Source organism: Saimiri boliviensis, chromosome 21, assembly GCF_048565385.1.
Source record: "Saimiri boliviensis isolate mSaiBol1 chromosome 21, mSaiBol1.pri, whole genome shotgun sequence".
In the NCBI taxonomy this organism is placed as follows: Eukaryota; Metazoa; Chordata; class Mammalia; order Primates; family Cebidae; genus Saimiri; species Saimiri boliviensis.
In genome coordinates this window covers 4,876,933-4,903,370 of record NC_133469.1, presented here as the reverse complement: position 1 = coordinate 4,903,370, position 26,438 = coordinate 4,876,933, and the positions used below count along the sequence as shown (strand labels likewise).

The 26,438-nt window shown below is 43.8% G+C and overlaps 1 protein-coding gene across 2 annotated transcripts in view; it reads right to left on the bottom strand.

Moving 5' to 3' along the window:
• PPARA (peroxisome proliferator activated receptor alpha) overlaps positions 1-26,438 on the bottom strand; it is an 87,056-nt gene that overhangs the window by 32,760 nt on the left and 27,858 nt on the right. For both annotated transcript variants that reach the window (XM_010343308.3, XM_039463166.2), the window contains exon 3: positions 1,173-1,423. In XM_010343308.3, the coding sequence (XP_010341610.1) occupies positions 1,173-1,380 (208 nt within the window). In that variant the 5' untranslated portion in view covers positions 1,381-1,423. The remainder of the gene's footprint in view (positions 1-1,172; positions 1,424-26,438) is intronic.

Here is a 26,438-nt window from a genome sequence, read left to right as displayed (position 1 = left end):
TTTCTTTTCACCCAACACATTCTGCTCTCCTCACTCTTCAACCTGTCCACGTGCCTAATTTTTCCCGGTCATGACACAAAACCCCAGATTTAGCCGAACCAAGCGGCAAAAACTCTGCATGACGATCTGGAGTGCACTGACGGTTTCACAGATGCATGTGTGTGTATGCCTGTCAGACTGTACACTGTAAATAGAGCCGTTTATTGTATGTCAATTACGGCAATAAAGCCGGGAAGAAAAACCAGGGATAAAAAGGTACGTTGGCCGAGTGAACCAGCCTCACCCATCCGGTCTCCTGGGTGTAAAGTTTAAAGTAAGTACATTTTATATCTGGCCCTTCTGAGAAAGCAGTCTGCATAACTAGAAATATTACCCAAAAGATCAGATACAAAGATGAAAGATTTAATTTACTAATAAGAAATAATTTTTTTTTTTTTTTTTTTTTTGAGACTGAGTCTCGCTCTGTCACCAGGCTGGAGTGCAGTGGTATGATATCTGCACTGCAGTCTCCACCTCCAGGGTTCAAGTATTTCTCCTGCCTCAGCCTTCAGGGTTGCGGGGATTACAAGTGTGTGCCACCACGCCCGGCTAATTTTTGTATTTTTAGTAGAGATGGGGTTTCACCATGTTAGCCAGACTGGTCTCGAACTCCTGACCTCAAGTGATCCACCCACCTTGGCCTCCCAAAGTGCTGGGCTTACAGGCGTGAGCCACCGCACCTGGCTTAGTCTGTTTTTTTAAATTGCTATGAAATATGCCACTGTATAAACACATCCCAATTTATCTGTTGCCCTTTGATGCATTCCCAGCTCATTTCCCATCCTTCCCTCTTACAAACAGCGCCTCCGTGCAGACTCTTGCACACATCTCTTTAAAATGTTTAGCTGTCCCCTGTGGGCTTGCCGGGGTTAGGGTCTGTGCACTTTAGCCGCTCCCCGTGACCGAATCTTGAGCATTGTTTGACATGTGTGTGGCTTTCACAAGAGCACGCACCATGAGCTGTGACACGTGCTTCAGAAGCTTCCGGGGCCCAGCGGCACTGGAGGTGACACTTTACCACGTTCGAAGATTTCTTTGCAAAAAGATGTGACTTCTTTTCCAGCTAAAGAGAACGGTTTTCTCTGAGGAAGAAACATTTCTAAAGGAAACCTTCTAGGAAACAGCACACTTACCCGTGATGACCGAGCCATCTGAGCCGGGACCGCTTCCTAAGTACTGGTATTCCGTAAAACTGAAGCTTCCAGAACTATCCTCACCAATGGATTGTGAAATCTCTTGGATGTTTCCCATTTCTTGCAGGAATTCTTCAGATAACGGGCTCTCTAGATCGGCAGCCTCGAGTGGGGAGAGGGGGCAGAGCGGGCTTTCTGTGTCCACCATCGTGACCGGATGGTGCTGGTTGCTCAGCTGAGCTCCAAGCTACCTGAAGGAAGGAGGCACAGTCGGTAAGACTGACGTATTATAAGAACGTTCACTTGTTTTTATTTTTAAAATTTTTTTAAAATTTTAAACTAATTTTTTTTTTTTTTTTTTCAGATGGAGTCTTGCTTTTGTTGCCGAGGCTGGAGTACAGTGGCACGATCTCAGCTCACTGCAACCTCCACCTCCCTGGTTCAAGCGATTCTTCTGCCTTAGCCTCCCAGGTAGCTGGGATCACAGAAGCCCGCCACCACGCCTGGTTAATTTTTTGTATTTTTAGCAGAGATGGGGTTTTACCACGTTGGCCAGGCTGGTCTCGAACTCCTAACTTCAGGTGATCAGCCCGCTTTAGTGCTTTGATTACAGGCGTGAGCCACTGTGCCTGGCCACTTGTTTAATTTAAAATGCAACGTCACGCCTGAATTCATCATCTAAACAGGACCCCTGCTGAGCCTCTCCTCTAGGCTTCACTCTGGATCAGCATGCTGAGAAAGTGAAAAACCTTTAAACAACAAAATGTTGAAGGAGCCACAGCCCATGAGGCCAGGAATCTCTCACTCATCACTGATTGAGCACCCTGTCCAGAGCTCTGTATGGGGTGTTTGAGGTGCTGGGGACACAGCAGAGACAAAAACAGATCCCTGGGCCAGGTGCGGTGGCTCTCACCTGTAATCCCAGCACTTTGGGAAGCCAAGGCAGACAGATCACTTGAGGTCAGGAGTTTGAGACCAGCCTGGCCAACAAGGCGAAACCCCATCTCTACTAAAAATATAGAAATTAGCTGGGCATGGTGGCACATGCCTGTAATCCCAGCTACTCAGAAGGCTGAGGCAGGAGAATCGCTTGAACCTGGGAGGTGAAGGTTCCCGTGAGCTAAGATAGTACCACCGCACTCCAGCCTGGGCGACAGAGTGAGTGTGTGTCTCAACAAACAAACAAACAAACAAAAAAAACAGATTCCTGCTCTCAGGGAGCTTCCTTTCTAACTGGGACACAGACAGTGAACAAAGAAACAAATGCACATAACCTAACAGGTAGAGACACAGAATAGATGTTACTTTACATGGAGAGGCCAGGGAAGGCCTCACTGATGAAGGGGCAGGAGAGACTTCAGGAAATGAGGGGGCAAGCTGTATAGATGTCCCGGCGGAGAACGTTCCAGCAAACAGAACACCAAGTGCAAAGGTCGCAGGACTGAAACACATTGGCACATTCCAGGAACAACAGGCGGCCAGTGCAGCTCAGGCTGCAGGGCTCGGGGAGCGGGGCAGAGCTGGCGGCGTGTGTGCTGGGTGTGACATTCATTCTGGTGTGCTCTCCCTGCAGCCATGAAGGCAGCTCGCGCAGGGGGTCCTCGACTGTGATTGTAGGGCCATGAATACTTTGTAGAGTCCAAACAAATCCAAGTGGGTGAGTCTCAGACAATGGTGGGCTACGTCAACTAGCAGGCAAACGACGTTTCCGTAAGGGTACAGTGACAGAGCAGCGATCCTCTGGGGTGAGTCTGCATGACGCTCTCACTGAACCATCTTATACCACTTGCTGAGACCTCCAGACTGAAGCCCAGTCTCTTGAGCACACTGCTCCGGCCCTTCCACGTGTGTCCCCCCTGATCCTGCATGACGCTCTCACTGAACCATCTTATACCACTTCCTGAGACCTCCAGACTGAAGCCCAGTCTCCTGAGCACACTGCTCCAGCCCTTCCACGTGTGTCCCCCCCGATCCTGCATGACGCTCTCACTGAACCATCTTATACCACTTGCTGAGACCTCCAGACTGAAGCCCAGTCTCCTGAGCACACTGCTCCAGCCCTTCCACGTGTGTCCCCACCGATCCTGCACTTGCCACCATCTTTCTACTCCCCGGAAGCCCAGCAGCACTGAGAAGTGCTTTCAGGATTTCACGTCTGCACCTTTGCCCAGGTGCACCTGCCTGAACCGCCCTGCCCACCGCTGCCTTCTGGAGGCTCTGCCTCAGGTCCGCCTCCCTGAACCCAGCTGAGTCATCAATTGCCCAATGAGGCTGACTAGGTGACCCTGAGCTTCCAGAACTGTCTTCCCTTCTGAACATGGTCACATTGATGCCCACAGCTCACATCATGGAGAGGCTCAGATGTGTACATGCGGCCACCAGTCACTGTCAGGGCAGCCGTCATCACGTGGTCACAGAATCCCAGACTCTCCAGATGGAGTAAAGGGTACTGCCCCAAAGCAAATATTGATCCCTTAAATGCATGTGCATAAAAGTATGTTCACATTTGAGGTTTGCTGAATGTAAACAACAGCTTTTAGTGCGGTGAGGAAGGGATGCTTTGGCTTCCTCTGCCAATATCCAAAATGGGTACCATTCATCCATTTCTGTGAAATTCATATCTTATGTTTGGAATTCTGGCAATAAATCATTAAAGTTTACAGGGAAATCATCAGATAGCACACAGGGAAAAACAAAAGAGAAATATTGACGTTTCATAGGGTTTAGGAGGCTTTTTTCCCCTCTATAACCTAGTAGCATAAATCAGGCTGTGAATCTGTATAGACCAGGGGTCCCCAAACTTTTTACACAGGGGGCCAGTTCACTGTCCCTCAGACCGTTGGAGGGCCAGACTATGCAAGTGTGTGACAGCCAGAGCTGCTGCCTCCACCATCCCAGACAGCGGTGTACAGTGTCACAGGCCCAGTACCGCCTCCAGTGCTGTAAACAGGGACGGCAGTGATCAGCCTGTGACTCTGTGTATACAGCGTCCTGGACATCTGCAGCAGCGGTGGGCCTCTTCTGTGGGAAGCCCACTGCTGCATGTCTCCCCTATTATAAGACGCCTCCTAAAAATAAGACAGCCCCCGTCTTTTGGGAGTAAAATTAATATAAGACAGGGTCTTATAAGAGGGGAAACATGGTGTGTAGTAATGTGGGGGGAGACTTTTGGGCAAGGGGAGGTTATAGGGGCCATTATGTTGTTGTACATTTGGGGGAGTATGGGGGCCACTGTACTGTGTAGTAATGGTTACAGGGCTTTGCCTTTCTTCCTACTTCTGCTGCTATTTCACACTGTTTTTGGTGATGTGGGGCACCGCAGCCGCAGGCCGGATGTGCGTCATACGACGTGATTCCGGAGCCGTGACGCGTGCGTCCCGCATCACCGGAAGTAGTACTGTGAGTGATGCCGCGCTTTGCAGCGCCGCCACGTACAGTGCTCCTCTCACTGACCACCGATGAAAGAGGTGCCCCTTCCTGAAGTGTGGCGGGGGCCGGATAAATGGCCTCAGGGGGCCGCATGCAGCCCGTGGGCCATAGTTTGGGGACCCCTGGTATAGACTTTCTATCATGTTTTATTCTGCATTCTGTCTGAAGGGAGGTTTTTTTCCTAATGGCCAGAAAGATAATGGGGTAAGCATTATTTAAAATATTTTTCACTTTGAACAAAAAGTTCAAAAGTTACAGTCACTAACTGACTCTATTAACCATGGAGTGCATCCCAGTAGAAAGCAAGTAGTTGGGGCTGGGCGTGGTGGTGCACACCTGTAATCCCAGCACTTTGGGAGGCCGAGGCAGGTGGATCACTTGAGGTCAGGAGTTTGAAACCAACCTGGTCAACATGTTGAAACCCTGTCTGTACTAAAAATACAAAAAAATTAGCTGGGTGTGGTGGTGGGCACCTGTAATCCCAGCCACTCGGGAGGCTGAGGCAGGAGAATCACTTGAACCTGGGAGGTGGAGGTTGCAATGAGCTGAAATCACACCACTGCACTCCAGCCTGGGTGATAGAGCGAGTGAGACTCTGTCTCAAAAAAAAAAAAAAAAAGAAAGAAAGAAAGAAAAAAGTAAAAAAGAAAGCAAGTAGCTGGGCAGAGACTGTGTGACGGATGCGCTGTGGCCACCTCTCTTTTCTTCCCATTGCTTTCTCAGGAATGGAAAATGCATGCAGACTATGCCTCTTATCCCTGCTCATATTCTCTCTTCTAGCCAGGAGCATCTGACTAACATAACATGTCAGTTTCCTTGTCATTACATTTAGGGAGTTTCAAAGTTTTATAATTTCATCATTTTTATTGCTTTTAAACAATACCTGGGATTAATTTAGAGAAACATTGGTCTTGCCATGAAAAAATCAAGATAAAATCTCTATCTAGAGTGAGGCAATACTGTCTTAAACTCTGGCCAGAGGGACTGTCTCTGTACAGGTCACTGAACAAATTGGCCCTTCCTTGCTCCCAACAAGAGCAGATAAGGAACAGTTGCCTTTGGATGTATCCCCCGGATAGAGAGCGGAGGGCAAGCAGGTGCCCGTCCCACCCTGCACAACCTCCCAGCATGCTCTGGTGCTGGGGCTCCTCCCACATCACTGGAGCTTTTGCTCAGGAGCAGAATCATCCTGGGGAAGTCTGCACCCCTGCCTATCACCCACATGACATACCACTGCCAAGTTCATCGACAAGAGTGAACCAGGCAGACCAGTTCCCCTGTCCTATGCCCCAAATCCTCTGGGGGGATCAAGACATACAACCAACCATCCCTTTTCTCAGCAACCCCAAAATCTGGTCCAGAGGTAAGACAATGCAAACAGCACTGCATGCGGCCCCCTGAGGCCATTTATCCCATTTCGTAGCACGGGTAGAGTCTCACATACACTGAGAGGTGAGGGAGAGGGCAGGGGGTGTTGGCAAAAGGCAGGGCTTCCGTTCTAGTCCCAGCAATGATGGGAGCTTCTGCATAATCTTCTCATTCCTTCCTTACCTGAGACCTTTTACATTTCTAAATTCATAATATTCTTTCCCTTATAATTTGGTTTATTTTAAAAATTATTTAAAAAATTGTTGTGGTACATGCTAGGTGTACTTATGGGGCATATGAGATGTTTTGATACAGCATGCAATGTGAACTAAGCACGTCATGGGGGTGGGGTAGCCATGCCCTCAAGGGTTGATCCTTTCAGTTACAAACAACCTAATTACACTCTTTAAGTTATTTAACAACATACAATTAAGTTATTATTATTATTATTATTATTATCATTTTGAGTGGAGTTTTGCTCTTGTTGCCCAGGCTGGAGTGCAATGTGGTTGGCTCTTCACAACCTCTACCTCCCAGGTTCAAGCAATTCTCCTGTCTCAGCCTCCCGAGTAGATGGGATGACAGGCATGTGCTACCACTCCCTGCTAATTTTGTATTTTTAGTACAGACGGGGTTTCTCCATGTCGGTTAGGCTGGTCTCGAACTCCCCACCTCAGGTGATCCACCCGCCTCGGCCTCCCAAAGTGCTGGGATTACAGGTGTGAGCTGCTGCGCCTGGCACAATGAAGTTATTATTGACTATAGTCACCCTGTTATGCTATCAAATAGTTGCTGAGTTCAGGAGAATTGCTTGAACCCAGGAGGTGGAGGTTGCAGTGGGCTGAGATCAGTGAGACCCTGTCTCAAAATAAATAAATAAATAAACAAATAGTAGGTTATTCTTTCTATGCCACTGCCAAGCTCATTGACAAGAGTGAGCCGGGCGGACCAGTTCCTGTGTCCTATTTCTGGTACGTATTAACCATCTTCACTGCCCGCAGCCCTTCATTGCCCTTCCCAGCCTCTGCTAACGATCCTTCTACCCTCTCTGTGTTCAACTGATTTGATTTTTAGATCCCACCAAATAAGTAAGAACATGTAAGGTTTGTCTTTCTCTGCTTGGCTTATTTCACTTAATGTAATGATCTCCAGATCCACCCATGTTGTTGTAAATGACAGGACCTCATTCTTTTTCATGGCTGAATAGTACTCCATGGTGTATACATATCACATTTTCTTTATTTATTTGTCTGGTGATGAACACCCAGGTTGCTTCCAAATCTTAGCTATTGTAAACAATGTTGCAGCAAACACAGGAGTGTAGGTATCTTTTTGATATTTCCCTTCCAATTTAAATGTTAGAGCTGCATCTTGTGTAGCATAAGCTCAAACTACTGAAATTCTATTTTTAGGTCTTACTAAACATTTATCAATCAAAATACTCCTTTGAGAACTATGAAACAGAGTATATGAAAATCGTAGAACATTTAAAAATGGACAAATACAAGTAGACATCGAATTATATCACCGTTTTCTGTTACCTGAGGACAAGGCAGACGCCAACACTGGAAGGGTTCAACAGTGATTCGTAACTAACATGAAGGCATTTTCCGTATCACCAGCTCTTAATGCAGGACTCTTTGGAAGATTAGGCTAAATGAGATCAACGGCAGAAGGAGCTCCTCCTTCATGAAGCCCATTCTCCTCTAGATTGCCGTAGCATCTTGGGCTTCTTACATGTCTGTCTTTCTCACTAGACTGTATGCTCTGTGAGGCTAGGGAACACAGTTGCCTACTCTGTGCATCCATACTTCTAGTACAATCCCTGCTATGTAGCAGGTGTTCAATAACTATTTCTCTTTTCTTTTCTTTTTTTTTGTTTTTTGAGACTGAGTCTCACTCTGTCACCAGGCTGGAGTGCAGTGGTGTGATCTCAGCTCACTGCCACCTCCATCTCCCGGATTCAAGCAATTCCCCTGCCTCAGCCTCCCGAGTAGCTGGGACTACAGGTGCGTACCACCATGCCCAGCTAATTTTTTTTTGTATATTTTAGGAGAGATGGGGTTTCATCATGGCCAGGATGGTCTCAATCGCTAGACCACATTTCGACTGACGCAAGAACAGAAAATCAAACACCGCATGTTCTCACTCATAGGTGAGTGTTGAATAATGAGAACACATGGACACAGGGAGGGGAGCATCACACACTGGGGTCTGTGGGGGAGAGCTAGGGGAGGGACAGCGTGGGGCGGGGAGTTGGGGAGGGATAACATGAGGAGAAATGTCAGATATAGGTGAGGGGGAGGAAGGCAGCAAACCACACTGCCATGTATGCAACTATGCAACAATCCTGCATGTTCTTCACATGTACCCCAAAACCTAAAACACAATAAAATATATGTTTAAAAAGAAAAACAAACCAGAAAGAAAAGGACCAGGCTATAATGCTGATAAAGACACCAGAACTCTATCTTAATGAATTTAAATCAAATGCATTATAAATAGTTTGCATATCACCTACATTTGACTAGAGACATCTAGATCTTATCCAACAATACCTAAGGCATTAAATTAAAAATTTCATAATCAAAAGAATTTGGCATACAGAAAAGAGTGGCAAGCCCAGTGTGGCCAAAGAGCTGTGAGCGCCTCTACCTTTATCCTCAAAAGTGAAAAAAACACAATGTTCTCAACCAGTTCCAAAAGAAAACTCCCTATGGGCTTTATATTTCTTTATAATGTTCAGAAGGTTTGTAGTTATTGTTTTAAAATATAATCTTACCTTTGAGGATGGTGATAACAAAATAAGAGAAGAAAAGCTGCAAGTTTGGACACATTTTATGCCTGTTGCAATCAAATTTGAGTAAGCCGAGAGGCCTTCCACAATAATCAAAAGTCAACTGAAATGAAGTTTGTATTCACCTGCCGATACGGTTCGGAAGCACAGCAAGGCGGGGCAAGGTTGAAGCATTTAGGAGCCAGATGATGAGGAAATAGCCTGGGGGCAGTGGCCTAGCCAGTGAAGTGACATACAACAAACGATGACATTTCAGAACAAGGAAGGCCTAATGGGTTTTAGCAGAAATATATCAGATACACAGCAGGCAGACTTTACGGGGGTGAGCCTCGAACTTCACGGAACCCATGAGCGTGCAGCCATGCTTAACACTGTAGCCCACAGACAGGCACTCTCAGCTCTGAAGGGACGCATGGCGCCCGCGCACTGGGGTAGGGGTTGTGGTACTGGCACAGGAGGGAAAATAAGGAGAAGTGATGTTATTGAACACTGCACTTGGGCCAGGCCCTCAATAGCAGTTGCATGTATTTTTTTTTCTTTTCTTTTTTTTTTTTTTTGAGACGGACTTTCAAAAAAAAAACGTGGGAAGTGCTCTGTGATAAAAGAAAGTACTTTGTAGTAAGAGTAAGGTAGTTTTGCCACTTGCTTGCAATGAAAGAAGATCAAGGGGAAACCCCTCCGCTGTGGGCTCCCCAGGGCAGCTGCTGGGTGTCATCCACAGGTGCACCCCCGTATTAGACATGGAGGTTCTTGGATCCAGAAGGTCCTTTGTAAATATTTTCTTTTTCTTTCTTATTTATTTATTTTTAGACGGCGTCTCGCTCTGTCACCCAGGCTGGAGTGCAGTGGCGCAATCTCGGCTCACTGCAACCTCCGCCTCCTGGGTTCAAGCAATTCTCGAGCCTCAGCCTTCTGAGTAGCTGGGACTACAGGCACCCACCACCACTACACCTGGCTAATTTTTTTGTATTTTTCGTAGAGATGAGGTTTCACCGTGTTTGGCCAGACTGGAGTACAATGGCGAAATCTCGGCTCACCGCAACCTCTGCTTCCAGGGTTCAAGCGATTCTTCTGCCTCGGCTTCCCAAGTGGCTGGGGCCACCTAACCTGGCTAATCATGTATTTTTAGTAGAGACGGGGTTTCTCCAGGTTGGTCAGGCTGGTCTCGAACCCCGACCTCAGGTGATCTACCTCCTTGGCCTCCCAAAGTGCTGGGATTACAGGTATGAGCCACCGCACCCAGCTGTTTTTTCTTTAAAACAAATGTGCCATATTGGTTTCAAGGGAAAGAGAAAGGGCCCTTTCCCTTTAACTTCTAGGGGCCAACTCAGGAATCAAAATTTGCTCAACACCAAGAGGAACCAACCAGGTAGAGAGATAATAGTCCTATATACTGAAGGTTAGTTTCGTTTTATGGTTTCAGGGATAAAGAGATGTGTGTGTATATGTGTGTGTGTGTGTATGTGTATGTGTTTGTGTGTATATATATATATATATATATATATATATACACATTTATTATTTTATTTTTTTTTGAGACAAAGTCTCACTCTGTTGCCCAGGCTGGACTACAGTGGCATGATCTCAGCTCACCGCAACCTCTGCCTCCCAAGTTCAAGCGATTCTCCTGCCTTAGCCTCCTGAGTAGCTGGGATTACAGGCACGTGCCACCATACCAAGCTAATTTTTGCTATTTTTAGTAGAGATGGGGTTTCACCCTGTTAGCTAGGATGGTCTCGATCTCCTGACCTCGTGATCCATCACCTCGGACTCCCAAAGTGCTGGGATTATAGGCGTTGAGCCACCGCACCTGGCCCAGAGATGGCTGTATTTTTAAACTTCTCTCCTTGAGCTTTCTTCTTCAGTTTTTATATTAAGCCAATGGTATTGTCTTTTGCCAGAGCTGAGAAGTTCTGAACATACTTCCGCTTCTTCAAAGTCAGGTGAAAAGCAGCAGCAAAAGAGGGTGACAAGGTCAACAACAGTTTTAAAACAAGGGCACTCGAAGGTCAAACGGTCCTCGCTCTAGAAAGTCATGGGAAATGGGACACACTAGCACGTTCTGGTGACAGCGGTGCCGAAATACTGTGCTCCTAGAAAAGGAAGAGAGTGCTACCGAAAGGGACATTCGGAGACCAAGGTCTGCTCTAGGGAATTACAGGCACAACTGCAAACGTAACAGAAGGGTTGGAAGATGGAGGCCCTGATCTCACAGAAAGTAGAGTGAAAATAGATGGAGCATGGGGAAAGGCAAAGAAGTGAGAGAGGACCAGTCCGGGGGACAAAACTCATCCAGGTAACGGGAGCTCCGAAGAGCAGGCAGCAAGAACACAGAACAGGGGAGCCGCCAACCAAAGCACTCAAGACAATTTCTCAGCAATGATTTCCAGGTTGCAAGGGCCCACCAGGGACCCAACAGAATGGATAAATGCACACACACACACACACACACACGGACCGTCGCTCGCTGGGAAATTCTAGAACCATGCTAGAGACAAAGAGAAGATCCTATGAGCTTTCCAAGGGGTAAAAACATGTTGTATGCAAAGAATCCAAATAGAATACTTTATTATTTTTTTAATTTACTTTTTGAGATGGAATCTCTCTGTGTCACCCAGGCTGGAGTGCAGTGATGAAATCTCAGCTCACTGCAGCCTCTGCCTCCTGGGTTCAAGTGATTCTTCTGCCTTAGCCTCTGGAGCAGCTGGGATTGCAGGCACCCATCACCACACCCAGCTAATTTTTGTGTTTTTAGTAGAGACAGCGTTTTGCTGTGTTGGCCAGGCTGGTCTTGAACTCCTGAGCTCAGGTGATCCACCCGCCTCGGCCACCCAAAGTGCTGGGATTACAGGTGTGAGCCTGAGGTCAGGAGTTTGCAACCAGCCTGACTAACATGGTGAAACCCCATCTCTGGAGCCTGTAATCCAAGCTACTTGGAAGGCTGAGACAGGAGAATCGCTCAACCTGGGAGGCGGAGGCTGCAGTGAGGCGAGATCACACCATTGTACTCCATCCTGGGCAACAAGAGTGAAACTCTGCCTCAAAAAAAAAAAAAAAAAAAAAAAATTAGAGATGTTGATGATAATGACAGGGGTACCAGTTAACACTTTTTGAGCCCTTATCAGCTGCCGGGCACTGTCATAAATAAGCACCTAACATGCATTAACTCACTTCATGGTAACAACAGCCCCATGAGGCAGGCATCAGCGTTGTTTACTTTATACGATGAAGAAACTGAAGTACAGAGAGGTTACCACAATAGGCCTCGGGGCACAGAACCACCAGGGCTGGGTTTTGACCCCAGGGAGAAGCCTCTAGAAGCCCTCAGCTCCTACTCCTACCACACTCTAATCCTCTGTATCACCTCCCACTACAAACATTTCTCAACTTCACATCCAACCACCAACGATCTAGAGACTGGTAACCTAGCTTTTCTTTTTCTTTCTTCTCTCTCTCTCTCTCTCTCTCTCTCTCTTTCTTGTTTTTTTTTTTTTTGTTTGTTTGTTTGTTTTTTTTGAGACAGGGTTTCAGTCTTTCACCCAGGCTGGAGTGCAGTGGTACAATCATAGCTTACTGCAATATTGACCTCCCGGGCAAGTGATCCTCCCACCTCAGCCTCCCACGTAACTGGGACTACAGGCACACAATAAAAATTTTTTGTAGAGACAGGGTTTCACATGTTGCCCAGGCTGGTCTCAAGCTCCCGAACTCAAGTGATCTGTCCGCCTTGGCCCCACGAAGTGCTGGGACTATCGGTGTGAGGTATTGCATCCGGCCTGATAATACAGATTCTGAATTACCCACAAGTTGCTTTTCCTTCCCAGTTTAGCATTGAGTGGATGCTCCTGTGAGTGGATATATCTCTCTGTTGGAGTCTTTAGTAAAGGTTAGAGATGGGGGAAAACGTAGTATTATTCTTACGTGTTTCTGAAACAAAGACTGGAATTTTAAACTAATGACAAATTGGAATGTGAGGATTATCCGAACGCTTGCTGCTCACGCTGCGAAGGAGTGTGTGTTCAGTGGAGAATTGCATGTGTACTCATTTAGCAGATGAAATCATTTCTGTAAGCATTGCCACATTGGGGCACCGGAGTCTGGATCCTCAGATAAGGACCTCAGAACCAAGGCCACAGTTCTAGTGCAGACTCCAAGCTCACTTTTTTCATTTAAAAAACAGCTTTATGGGCCAGGCATGATGGCTCACACCTGTAATTTCAACATGTTGGGAGGCCGACGCGGGTGAATCACTTGAGGTCAGGAGTTCAAGACCAGCCTGACCAACACGGCAAAACCCGGTCCCTACTAAAAATACAAAAATTAGCCGGGCATGGTGGCGGGTGCCTATAATCCCAGCTACTCGGAAGGCTGAGGCATGAGAATCGCTTGAACCCAGGAGGTGGAGGTTGCACTGAGCCAAGATGGTGCCACTGCACTCCAGCCTGGGCGACAGAGCGAGACTCCATCTCAAAAAAGGAAAACCCAAATGAAACAGAACAACAAGAGAAACAGCGTTGTGAAGACGTAACTGGCATACAATAATCTGTATATATGTAGAGTGTACAAATTTGGTATTTCTTGCCATACATGTATACCTGTGAAACCACCATCATAGCCAAGACAGTACATATACCTATCGTCCCCAGAGTGCCCTTGTGCCCATCTAATCTCTCCCCCTTGTCCCTCCAGGCCCACTGTCACTGGTCTGCTTTCTGTCTTTACAGATTAGTTTCTACTGTCTAGTTTTATATAAATAGAATCAAGCAGGATGTATCACACTTATTTTTCCTGACTTCTTTCACTCAACACAATTATTTTAGCATTCATCCATGCTTTTTATTGCAAAGTACTACATTGTATGGATAAGCACAGTTTGAGAAGGCACTCTCCTATTCATGGCATCTGAATTGTTTCCAAGTCTGGGCTATTATAAATAAAGCAGCTGTAAACCGAGCGCGGTGGCTCACACCTGTAATCCTAGCACTTTGGGAGGCTGAGGCAGGTGGATCACTAGGTCAAGAGATCAAGACCATCCTGGCCAACATGGTGAAACCCCATCACTACTAAAAATACAAAAAAAATTAACCAGGCATGATGGCAGGCACCTATAATCCCAGCTACTTGGGAGGCTGAGGCAGGAGAATCGCTTGAACCTGGGAGGTGGAGGTTGCAGTAAGCCGAGATTGTGCCACTGTACTCCAGCCTGGTGACAGAGCAAGACTCTCTCACCAATAAATAAATAAATAAATAAATAAATAATAAAATAAAATAAGTATATAAGCTATAGACATTCAGGACCAGGCTCTGTATGGAATATATGCTTTCTTTTTTCTTGGCCAAATACTTAGGAGTGGAATTGCCATATCACATGGTAGGCATTTGTTTAACTTTATAAGAAACTGCTGGCTGGGCACAGTGGCTCACGCCTGTAATCACAGCACTTTGGGAGGCCAAGGTGGGCAGATCATCTGAGCCATGCCAATGTGGCGAATTCCTGGATCTACTGAAAAAAAAAAAAAAAAAAAGCCAGGTGTGGTGGCATACACCTGTCATATCAGCCACTCAGGAGAATGAGGCAGGAGAATTGCTTGAACCTGGGAGGTGGAGGTTGCAGTGGGCTGAGATTACACCCCTGTACTCCAGCCTGGGAGACAGAGCGAGACACCGAGAATTTTTCACATGCTTATTTGCTATTCATATATCTTCTCTGACGATGTGTTTGTTCAGATCTTTTGCCCATTTTTAAAAGTGGGTTGTTTATTTTGTTCTAGGTGAGTTTTGAGAGTTCTTTTTGTCTTGCAGCTACAATATCTTTATCAGGCAAATGCTTTTCAAACATTTCTTCTCACTCTGTAACTTTTCATTCCCCTAAAACTGTCTTTTGAAGAGTAAAAGTTTTGTTTTGATGAAGTTCGATTTATTGATTTTTTTTTTTCCTTTCATAGATTGTGTTCTTGGTGTCATAGCTATGAAATCTTTGCCCAACCCAAGGTCGCAAAGGTTTTTATCCTGTGTTTTCTTCTAGAAGTTTTATAGTTTTAAATTTTACCTTTATATCTCTGATCTACTTTGAGTTAATTTTTGTGTATGGCATGAGGCATGGGTCAAAGTTCATTTTGGGCATGTGGGTAACCAGTTGCACCAGCACCATTTGTTGAAAAGATGGTCCTTTCTCTACCAAATTGCCTTTGCATCTCTGTCAAAATCCAGCTGTTTTTTAAGTTAGAAATGAATATGGGATTTGTTTTTTTATTTATCTTATATTTTTCATTTTGAGATGGAGCCTCACTCTGTCACCCAGGCTGGAGTGCAGTGGTGTGATCTCGGCTCACTGCAACCTCCACCTCCCGGGTTCAAGCAGTTCTCTGCCTCAGCCTCCCAAGTAGCTGGATTACAGGCACCCACTCCCACTCCCAGCTAATTTTTGTATTTTTGGTAGATACGGGGTTTCACCATCTTGGCCAGGCTGATCTTGAGCTCCTGACCTTGTGATCCACCTGCCTTGGCCTCCCAAAGTGGTGGGATTACAGGCATGAGCCACCAAGCCCAGCCTGGCATGTGGGATTTAATCAAACGCTTTTTCTGCATCTACTAAGATGATCATATGGCTTTTCTTTTTCATTGTGTTAATACGGTGAGTTACATTAATTTTCGATTGTCAAGCCATTTGGCATTCCTGGGATGAACCCTACTGGTTATGATATAATATCTGCTATACTTTGAACGCATCCCCCATATTTGATGTGCTGGAAACTTAGTTTCCAAATTCATATGTTGATGGCATTTGAAGCTGGCCTTTGGGAAGTGATTAGAATTATAAGATCATGAGGGTGGGGCCTCCATGATAGAACTGGTGGTCTTCTAAGAGGAGGAGGAGAGCCTGAGCTGACAGGCTTTTTGCCTTGCTTCAAATCCTGATCCAGCAGGAGGGCCCTCACTGGAGGACAGCACCAAGCTCTTAGACTTCCCAGTTTCCAGAACAATGGGCTAAGCAAACTTATCTCCAGGTGGATAGTGTCAGAATAAACTTTTTTTTTTTTTGAGATGGAGTCTTGCTCTGTCGCCAGGCTGGAGTGCTGTGGCCAGATCTCAGCTCACTGCAACCTCCACCTCCCAGGTTCACGTGGTTCTCCTGCCTCAGCCTCCCGGGTAGCTGGGACTACAGGTGCATGCCACCACGCCTGGCTAACTTTTGTATTTTTAGTAGAGTTGGGGTTTCACCATGCTGGCTAGGATGGTCTCAACCTCGTGATCTGCCCGCCTCAGCCTCTCAAAGTGCTAGAATTACAGGCGTGAGCCGCTGTGCCTGGCCCAATCTTCTTTTCTTTATAAATTACTCAGTCTGTGACATTCTATTATAGCAACAGAAGAATGAACTAAGGTAATATTCTTTTCATAAATTGTTGAATTCAACGTTCTAGAAGTTTGTTCAGAATCTAGGTTCACGAGGGACATTGGTCTTTAGTTTACTTGTAATGTCTTTGTCTAATGTGTTATCAGATCAATGCTGAACTCACGGAATTGGGAAGCATTCTCACTTCTTTTTTCTGGAAGATTTTCTTTAGAGCCTGTATGATTTCTTCCTTAGATATTTGGTAGAAGCCACCAAAAAGGTATCTGAGCCTGGCGTTTCTTTTTTAAACTGCAGATTTTGTTTATTTAATAGATTTACGGCTCTTCAGCTGAACTATTTCTTCTTGAATTCAGCTTTGGAAGTCTGTATTTCAAGTAATTTACCCTTTTTGTCTAAGTTGTCAGATTTATTGGTATAAATGTCTTCACATCATTCCTTTATCCTTTTGCTATCTGTATTGATATCACATCCCTTATTCCAGATATTGGTAATTTGTGCCTTTTCTCTTTTTTTTTTTTTTTTTTTTTTTTTCTGGATAAGCCAGGATAGGAGTTTATCAATTTTATTTATCTCTTAAAGAATAAGCTCTGAGCTTTGTTGATTTTCTCTACCATTTTTCTGGTATTCTATTCATTGACTTCCACTCTGATTTCCCTTCTTTTCTTTTTTTCTACTTGTTAATACATTGGCTTTCATCTGTTCTTACTTTAAGGGCATTGATTTGTGTACTTTCTGCTTTTTTTTCTTTTGAGATGGAGGCTTGCTCTATCACCCAGGTTGGAGTGCAGTGGTGCGGTCCTGGCTCACTGCAACCTCCGCCTCCTAAGTCCAAGCAGTTCTCCCGCCTCAGCCTCCCAGGTGGCTGGGATTACAAGTCTGTGCCACCATGCCCTGCTAATTTCTGTATTTTTAGAAGAGACGGGTTTCACCATGTTGGCCAGGCTGGTCTTGAACACCTGACCTCAAGTGACCCATCTGCCTCAGCTTCCCAAAGTGCTGGGATTATAGGTGTGAGCCGGCATGCCCAGCACTTTCTGCATTTTTTATGTAGGTGTTTAGTGCTATAAATTTTCACTTAAGTACTGCTTTAACTGCATCCTACAGATTTTGATATTTTGTTTTAATGAAACTATAGCCCAGGCTGGAGTGCAGTGGCGCAATCTCGGCTCACTGCAACCTCCTCCTCCTGGGTCCCGATTCAAGCAGTTCTCCTATCTCAGCCTCCCAAGTAGCTGGGATTCCAGGCATGAGCCACCATGCGCAGCTAATGTTTGTATTTTTAAGTGAGATGGGGTTTCACCATGTTGGCCAGCCTGGCCTTGAACTCTTGACCTCATGATCCACCCGCCTTGGCCTCCCAAAATCCTGGGATTATAGGGGTGAGCCACTGCTCCCGGCCACCATGTCATTTAATTCCATAATGGTCTGATAATCTGTTTCGGATGACTTGCATGTTTTTAAATTTACTGAGACTTGCTCAGAATGTGGTCTATATTGGTAAATGTTACGTATGTGCTTGAAAATAATGAATATTCTGCTGTTTTTGGTGTTCAGTAGATAAATATCAATTACATCAAGCTGGTTGTCAATATTGTTCAAATGTCCTCCATTCTGCTGATATTCTCTGTATTTGTTCTGTGAATCTGCCTATAGTTGTGTATTTGTCTATGTATCCTCCCAATTCTATCAGTTTTTGCTTCTCGTATTTTTAAGCTGTAATTAGATGCATATTTTAGAACTAAATTTTTCCAATGCATTGGTCCCATTATTTCTTCAAATTTTTTTTCTGTCTCTATTCTTTTTTTCTAGGTTTACAGGTATCAGGCTACCTAAAGTTATTTCACAGTTCATTAAAGTGTTTTCATTTTTAAAAAATTCTTTTTTCATTGTGGGCTTCATTTTTCATTAGTTTCTGTTGTTACGCCTTCTAGTTCACTAATCTTTTCTAATCGGTCTCACTGGGTACTCACTTCAGATTCTGATCTATCTCACTGTGAATATACCTGAGATTCTCATCTATCTCACTAGGTATACACCTAAGATTCTGATCTATCTTACTGTGTCTACACCTGAGATTCTGATCTCTCTCACTGCGTAGACACCTAAGATTCTGATCTATCTCACTGGGCAGATGATCTATTTCGCTGTGTATACACCTGAGATTCTGATGTCTCTCACTGTATAGACACCTAAGATTCTGATCTATCTCACTGGGCAGACACCTGAGAGTGTGATCTATTTCACTGTGTATACACCTGAGATTCTGATCTATCTCACTGTGTCTTCATCTGAGGTTCTTTTTTTTTTTTTTTTTTTTTTTTTTTTTGTGAGACGGAGTTTCGCTCTTGTTACCCAGGCTGGAGTGCAATGGCGCGATCTCGGCTCACCGCATCCTCCGCCTCCTGGGTTCAGGCAATTCTCCTGCCTCAGCCTCCTGAGTAGCTGGGATTACAGGCACGCGCCACCATGCCCAGCTAATTTTTTTGTATTTTTTAGTAGAGACGGGGTTTCACCATGTTGACCAGGATGGTCTCGATCTCTTGACCTCGTGATCCACCCGCCTCAGCCTCCCAAAGTGCTGGGATTACAGGCTTGAGTCACTGCGCCCGGCTCTGAGGTTCCTATCTATCTCACTGGGTACATACTTGAGATTCTGATATGGCTCCTTATGTTTATGCCCACGATTCTGATATACCTTCCTCTTCTAACAAACACTCAAATCTCTGCACTGTTCCTGGCCCTGCATGAGCATGGGGTACTACTTGGCTGGCTCGAGTGCTGGGCACCGTTCCTTCTAATCCTCTCAGATGGTTCTTTTCCTGGTCTCAGGTAGTTTTGCTCACATGCATGCAGCAAGCAGTACTTTGACAGGTCTCTGGATCCCTCTGTGTATGGCTTGCACCTCTAATGCTTTGCCTGGGATCATCTATACGCCATGGTCTCCCTGGACTCTCAGCTCTATTTTGTCAACTGAGGAAGTCTGCCAAGATCTGCCTCAGTTTCCTCTCTCTGCACTGCAGCCTGGAAACTCTCAAGCCACACCTCTCACCTGCCTGTCTTACAACCATCAGTGCCCTTCACTGCTGATGTTCAGCATCTTGAAAAGCATTATTTTATGTATTTGTATGAAGGTTTGGTTGTCTCAGGTGAGAAGGTAAGTCAGTCCCTTATATTCTATCCTGAACCTTGGTGCCTGTAATTTTTATAGGCATAATAAGTTGGTTACAAGGCCACAGCCAGTATATTTTTTAATTGTTTAAAACTCATGTCACCTTCTAACAAATAGAAATATTTCATGATATCCTTTAATGTTGTTCCAAATTTCAAAGTATATAAACTGGTAGACTATACTTTTGAAATCTACCACCTCCTTACTAGTCCTAAGATGCCTCTTTGGGTATGTGCCTGAGATTCTGATCTAGCTCCTTGGATACAGGCCCTAGACTGTGATAGATATTTTTAGATCTATACCCAAAATTCTGCTGTACCTCCTTAGGTGTAAACCTGAGATCCTGATACGAAAAATCCTTAGCTAGATACTTGAAACCCTAAGATGCCTTCTTGAGTATATACCTGACACTCTGCTATACCTCTTTGTGTAAATACCCAAGATTCTGATATATCTCACTGGTTACACGCCTGAGGTTCTCATCTGTCTCAGTGGGTACACATCTGAGGTATTAATCTATCTCACTGGCACGCACCTGAGGTTCTGACCCATCTCACTGAGTATTTGCCTGAGGTTCTGACCTATCTCACTGGGTATATGCCTGAGGTTCTGACCTGTCTCACAAGAGACGTGCCTGAGATTCTGATGTCTCCCCAGGTACGCGCCTGAGGTTCTGATCTGTCTCACTAGGTGTGTCCGCCTGAGGTTCTGATCCATCACTGGGTACAAGCCTGAGGTTCTGACCTGTCTCACCAGGTACACGCCTGAGGTTCTGATCTATCTCATTGGTATACAGCTGAGGTTCTGATATGGCTTCTTGTGTTCATGCCCTAGATTCTGGTACACCTCCCTCCCCTCACAAACACTCACATTCCTGCTTCATCTCAATACTGGGATGCATCCCAAAACCAAGACTATATAAGATTATTTGAAGTTCACTTTGAATCTTGGAGGATATAATATTCTCTTTTTTTTTTTTTTTTTTTTTTTTTTGAGACAGAGTCTTGTTCTGTCACCCAGGCTGGAGTGCAGTGGCACAATTCCAGCTCACCGAAACCTTGCAACTTCCACCTCCTGAATTCAAGCAATTCTCCTGCCTCAGCCTCCAATACTTTTTAAAATTTTCACACAAAATACTGTCATCAGTACTGACATAGACATAATGTTAGGATTAATGAATTCTCAATAAAATAGGAAAGGAAGAATACTAGTAGGCTATTAAACAGATTCTTTTTTAAAAGTACTGAAAGGATCACCTAATGATAACAGAATTCATCACCAGGAAGATATGATGGGCCTAAACATGCATGTAGCTCTTATCTATGAACCAGGAAGCAGGTCCTCACCTGACACGGATTCTGCTGGCACTCTGATCTTGAACTTCACAGCCTCCAGAACCGTGAGAGAGAAATTTCTGTTGTTTATAAAATCACCCAGTTTATGGTACTTTGTTGTAGCAGCTTGAATGGACCAAGACACCATTCCACAACACCAGAGTACACTGTTTTTTCCCCCCTAAAAGCCCATGGAATATTTACCTAGAGAGACCATGTCTTTGGCCATTAAACAAACCTCAACAAATTTAAAAGAATTGAAGACATACAGAGTACATAATTTAATCACAATGAACTTAAACTATAATAACAGAAAACCAATAGGAATATCTCTAAATGTTCTAAAATTCAACAATACACTTCTAAATAATCCATGAGTCAAGAGTAAGTCTCAAGGAAGTTATAAAAATACATAGAACTGGGCTGGGCGCAGTGGCTCACGCCTGTAATCCCAGCACTTTGGGAGGCTGAGGCGGGCAGATCACCTGAGGTCAGGAGTTTGAGACCAGCCTGGCCAACGTGGTGAAATCCGATCTCTACTAAAAATACAAAAATTACTCAGGTGTGGTAGTACACGCCTGTGATCCCAGCTACTTGGGAGGCTGAGACAGGAGAATTGTTTGAACCCAGGAGGCAGAGGTTGCAATGAGTCGAGATCATGCCATTGCACTCCAGCCTGGGTGATACAGCAAGACTCTGTCTCAAAAAAGAAAAAAAAAGAAAAAAAACCACACACACACACACACACACACAAAACAAACAAACAAAAAAACATAGAACTGAATGAAAATAAAGATACAACATATCAAAATACATGGGTTGCAGCAAGAGCAGTGCTGAGAGAGAAATATATATTACTAAATGTTTGCAATAGAGAGGATGAACAATCTCAAACAACAATCTAAATTCCTACATTGAGAAACTAGAAAAATAATAGCAACATAAACCAAAGCAAGCAGAAGGAAGGAAATAATAAAGAGAACAATCAATGAAATGGAAATCAAGAGAACAATCGAGAAAATAAAGTGAAATGAAAAAGCTGTTTTTAAAAAAAAATCAGTAAAAGTGATAAACCTTCATCAAAACTGACAAAAATAAAGAGACAAGACGTAAATCACCAATATCAAGAATGAAACAGAATATCACTACAGATCCTGCAACCAGTATAAGAAACTATACAGCCAGGCGCGGTGGCTCAAGCCTGTAATCCCAGCACTTTGGGAGGCCGAGGCGGGTGGATCACAAGGTCGAGAGATCGAGACCAACCTGGTCAACATGGTGAAACCCCGTCTCTACTAAAAATACAAAAAAAAATTAGCCGGGCATGGTGGCGCGTGCCTGTAATCCCAGCTACTCAGGAGGCTGAGGCAGGAGAATTGCCTGAACCCGGGAGGCGGAGGTTGCGGCGAGCCGAGATCGTGCCATTGCACTCCAGCCTGGGTAACAAGAGTGAAACTCCGCCTCAAAAAAAAAAAAAAAAAAAAGAAAAAAGAAAAAAGAAAAAGAAAAAAAGAAACTATACAAACAATTTTGAGCTAGTGAATTCTACAAAAAACCACAAAGATCAATTACGCAAAAGCTACAAACTACCCAACTTAACCAAGGAAAAATAAACAGTTTCAATCGCTTTATAATCTTTTAAAAGTTGAATCTGCGATTTTAAAATCTCCTGAAAAATAAATTCCCAGGCCCGGATGGAAGAATTCTACCAAACATTTAAAGAAGAAATACCGCTATACCAGTTTTATAGAATCTCTTCCAAAAAAGAGTAGAAGAGGAGGAAAGACTCCCCAATTTATCTTCGTGAAGCTAATATTACTCTGACAACAAAACTCAACACAGCTAATAGAAAACAGAGAAACCTACAGATCAGTTTTGCCCATGAGCGGAGACATGAAAGTATTTAACAAAATATTAGCAAATCAAATTCAACAGTATATAAAAAGAATTATTTACCATGACCAAGTAAGATTCATTCCAGGTATGCAAGGCTATTTAACATTGGAAAATCGATCAGGGTAATCCACCATGTCAATAGGCTATAGAAGAAAAATCATTTGATCTTATTAACTGATGCAGAAAAGGTATTTTGACAAACTGTAATAACCACACATGATAAAAAACTCTCAACAAGTTTGGAAAAGCTTTCTTCAAACTAGAAAAAGAACATCTACAAAAACCTACAGCTAACATATTCTCAATGAAGTGAAGAAAGACGGAATGTTTTCCCACTAAGATCAGGAGCAAGGGCAATGATGTCCACTTTCACCACTCTTTCTCAGCGTAGTGATGGAAGTTCTAACTATTGTAATAAGGCAGGAATAAAAGGCATGCTGGTGAGAAGAAAGAAATAAAACTCCCTACTGGCAATGACATGAAAATCCCTAGGAATCTACACAAACCCTCTTGGAACTAAGAAATGAATACAGCAAGATTGCAAGATCAGCATACAAAAATAAATTGCATTTCTATCTACTAACAACAAACATTCAGAAATAAAAGTTAAAAACAACAATGCCATTTGCAATCACTCCAAAGAAAATGAAATACTTAGGTATTTATTACCTAACAAAACATATATAGGATCTGTATACTGAAAATTATAAAATGCTGATGGAAAAAAAAAAAAAATCAAAGAAGGCTGGGTGTGGTGGCTTATGCCTAAAATCCCAGCACTATGGGAGGATCACTTAAGGCCAGGAGTTTAAGACCAGCTCGGGTAAAAAGCAAGACCCCATCTCTACAAAAAAAAGAAAAAAAAAATTAGCCAGGTGTGGTGGAGTGTACCTGTAGTCCCAGCTAATCAGGAGACTGAGGCAGGAGGGTTGACCAGGAGATCAAGGCTGCAGTGAGCCATGATCATATCACTGTACTCCAGCTTTGGTGATGGAGTGAGATCCTGCCTCAAATTAAAAAAAAAAAAAAAAAAAAAAAAAAAAAAAAAAAAAATAAGACCTAAATAAAGAAGAAACATACCATGTTCATGGATTGAAAGACTCAACATAATAAAGATGTTAATTCTTCTCAAGTTGATCTGTGGGTTTAGTGTAATTCCTATCAAAATCCCAGGAATAGTTTTTATAGATCTAGATAAGCTTACCCTTACATTTACACAGAAAGGCATGGCACATGCCTTATAAGGGCTAAAACAATCAGCAAAGAAGTATAAAGTGGGAGAAATCACTCTACTTAATGATACGACCTACTCAGTAATAAAGACAGTGTGGTACTAGTGAAGAAACAGACACATACGCCAATGGAACAGACTAAAAACTCTGAAACAGACCAACACAAATAGGCCCAACTGACTTTGGGCAGAGGTGCAAAATTCCATAAGGAATGACAGGCTTTCAAAAACTGCTGCGAGAGCAACTGGACATCCATTAGGGTTAGCAGAAGGACCTCAAACTACGTCTTACAACTTAAGGAATTAATTTAAAATGGATCATGAACCTAAACGTCTGACAAAGGACAGTATCTTGCATATGTAAGAACTTTCAAAACCAAACAATTAAAAAACCAAACAATCCAATTAGAAAATGAGCAAAAGACTTGAAGAGACATTTTACACAAGAGGATATACAAATGCCAAATAAGTACATGAAAAGATGTTTAACGTTATCAGCCACCGGGGAAGGGCGAACTAGAACCACAGTGAGATATCGCTGCACACCTATCAAATGACTGAAATAAAAAATTGTGATAACACCGAGTGCTTGAGAGGACACAGACAGACGGGTCACTCATACATTCCTGGTGGGAACGTAAAATGGTGCAGACACTCTAGAAAACAGTTTGGCAGGGTTTTTTTTGTTTTTGTTTTTTTTCTCTCTTTTTTGATTTTTAGTTTGGCAGTTTTAAAAAATAAAAGGAGGCCGGGCGCAGTGGCTCAAGCCTGTCATCCCAGCACTTTGGGAGGCCGAGGCAGGTGCATCACGAGGTCAAGAGATCGAGACCATCCTGGTCAACATGGTGAAACCCCGTCTCTACTAAAAATACAAAAATTAGCTGGGCATGGTGGCACGTGCCTGTAGTCCCAGCTACTAGGGAGGCTGAGGCAGGAGAATTGCTTAAACCCAGGAGGCAGAGGTTGCGGTCAGCCGAGATCGTGCCATTGCACTCCAGCCTGGGTAAATAGCGAAACCCCGTCTCAAAAAATAAATAAATAAATAAATAAATAAATAAATAAATAAATAAATAAAATAAAAGGAAACATGCAACTGCCATTTGATCCAGCAAGTACACTCTTGGGCAGTTATCGAAGTGATATGAAACTTAGGTTCACACAAAAACCTGTATACACACCAAAAGAACAGGTGACAAATAAAAAGCAGATAAATTGGGCATCAAAATGCAAAGCTTTTGTGTTACAAACACTACCAGCAAGAAGGTGAAAAGACAACCCACACAAATGGGAGAAAAAGGCCGGGCGCGGGTGGCTCACGTCTGTAATCCCAGCACTTTGGGAGGCCGAGGCGGGTGGATCACAAGGTCAGGAGTTCAAAACCAGCCTGACCAACATGGTGAAACCCTGTCTCTACTAAAAATACAAAAAATTAGTTGGGTGTAGTGACACGTGCCTGTAATCCCAGCTACTCAGAAGGCTGAGGCAGGAGAATTGCTTGAACCTACAGGCGGCAGAGGTTGCAGTGAGCCAAGATCACACCACTGCACTCCAGCCTGGGTGACAGAGCCAGACCCGGTATCAAAAAACCAAAACAAAACAAAACAAAAAACCAAAAAACAAAACAAAAAGAACAAAAGGGAGAGAATATTTACAAATCATATCTCTGATAAGGGACTTATATCAGAATGTATAAAGAACTCTTAAAGTCAACAATAAAAATACAACTATCTCAATTTAAAAATGAACTAAGGAATTGAATAGACATTTTCCTAAAGGAGATATGCAAATGGCCAATAGCTACATGAAAAGGAGCTGAGTGTCACTGGGCATTAGGGAAATGCAAATCAAAACCAGAATGAAACACCACTTCACATCCCCTGGAATGGCTCTGATTAAAAACATGCACAGTAACAAGTCCTGCCAGAGATGTGGAGAAGTGAGAATCTTCCTTCACATGCTGCCAGTGGGAAATGGAGTAGGCTTTTGGAACAGTTTGGCAGCCCTCAAGAAGTTAAACGTAGATTTACTACATGACCCAGTAATTCCACTCCTAAAGAAATTAAAACATACATGTACGCAAAACCTTGTATGTGAACGTTCATAGTAGCATTCTTCATAATAGCCGGAAAGTTAAAACACAATGTCCACAACTAAAAACTGGATAAATAATATGTGTTCTATCCATACAATGGAATGTTTTTGGCAATAAAAAATAAAGTGGCCGGACACGGTGGCTCATGCCTGTAATCCCAGCACTTTGGGAGGCCGGGGCAGGTGGATCACGAGGTCAAGAGATCGAGACCATCTTGGCCAACATGGTGAAATGCCATCTCTACTAAAAATAAAAATAAATAAAAAAAATAAAGAAATCAGCTGTGCGTGATGGTGCGCGCCTGTAGTCTCAGCTACTTGGGAGGCTGAAGCAGGAGGATTGCTTGAAACCGGAAAACGGAAGTTGCAGTGAGCCAGGACTGCACTCCAGCCTGGCGACAGAGCAAGACTCCATCTCAAAAAAAAATAAATAAATAAAGTACTGATACATGCTACAACACGAATGACCCTTGAAAACATTATGCAAAATGAAAAAAAAGGTAGTCATAAAAGGCCACATATTCTTTGATTCCATTACAGGAAATGTCCAGAATAGACAAACTGTAGAGACAGGAAAGTGCTAGGTGAGGGATGGGA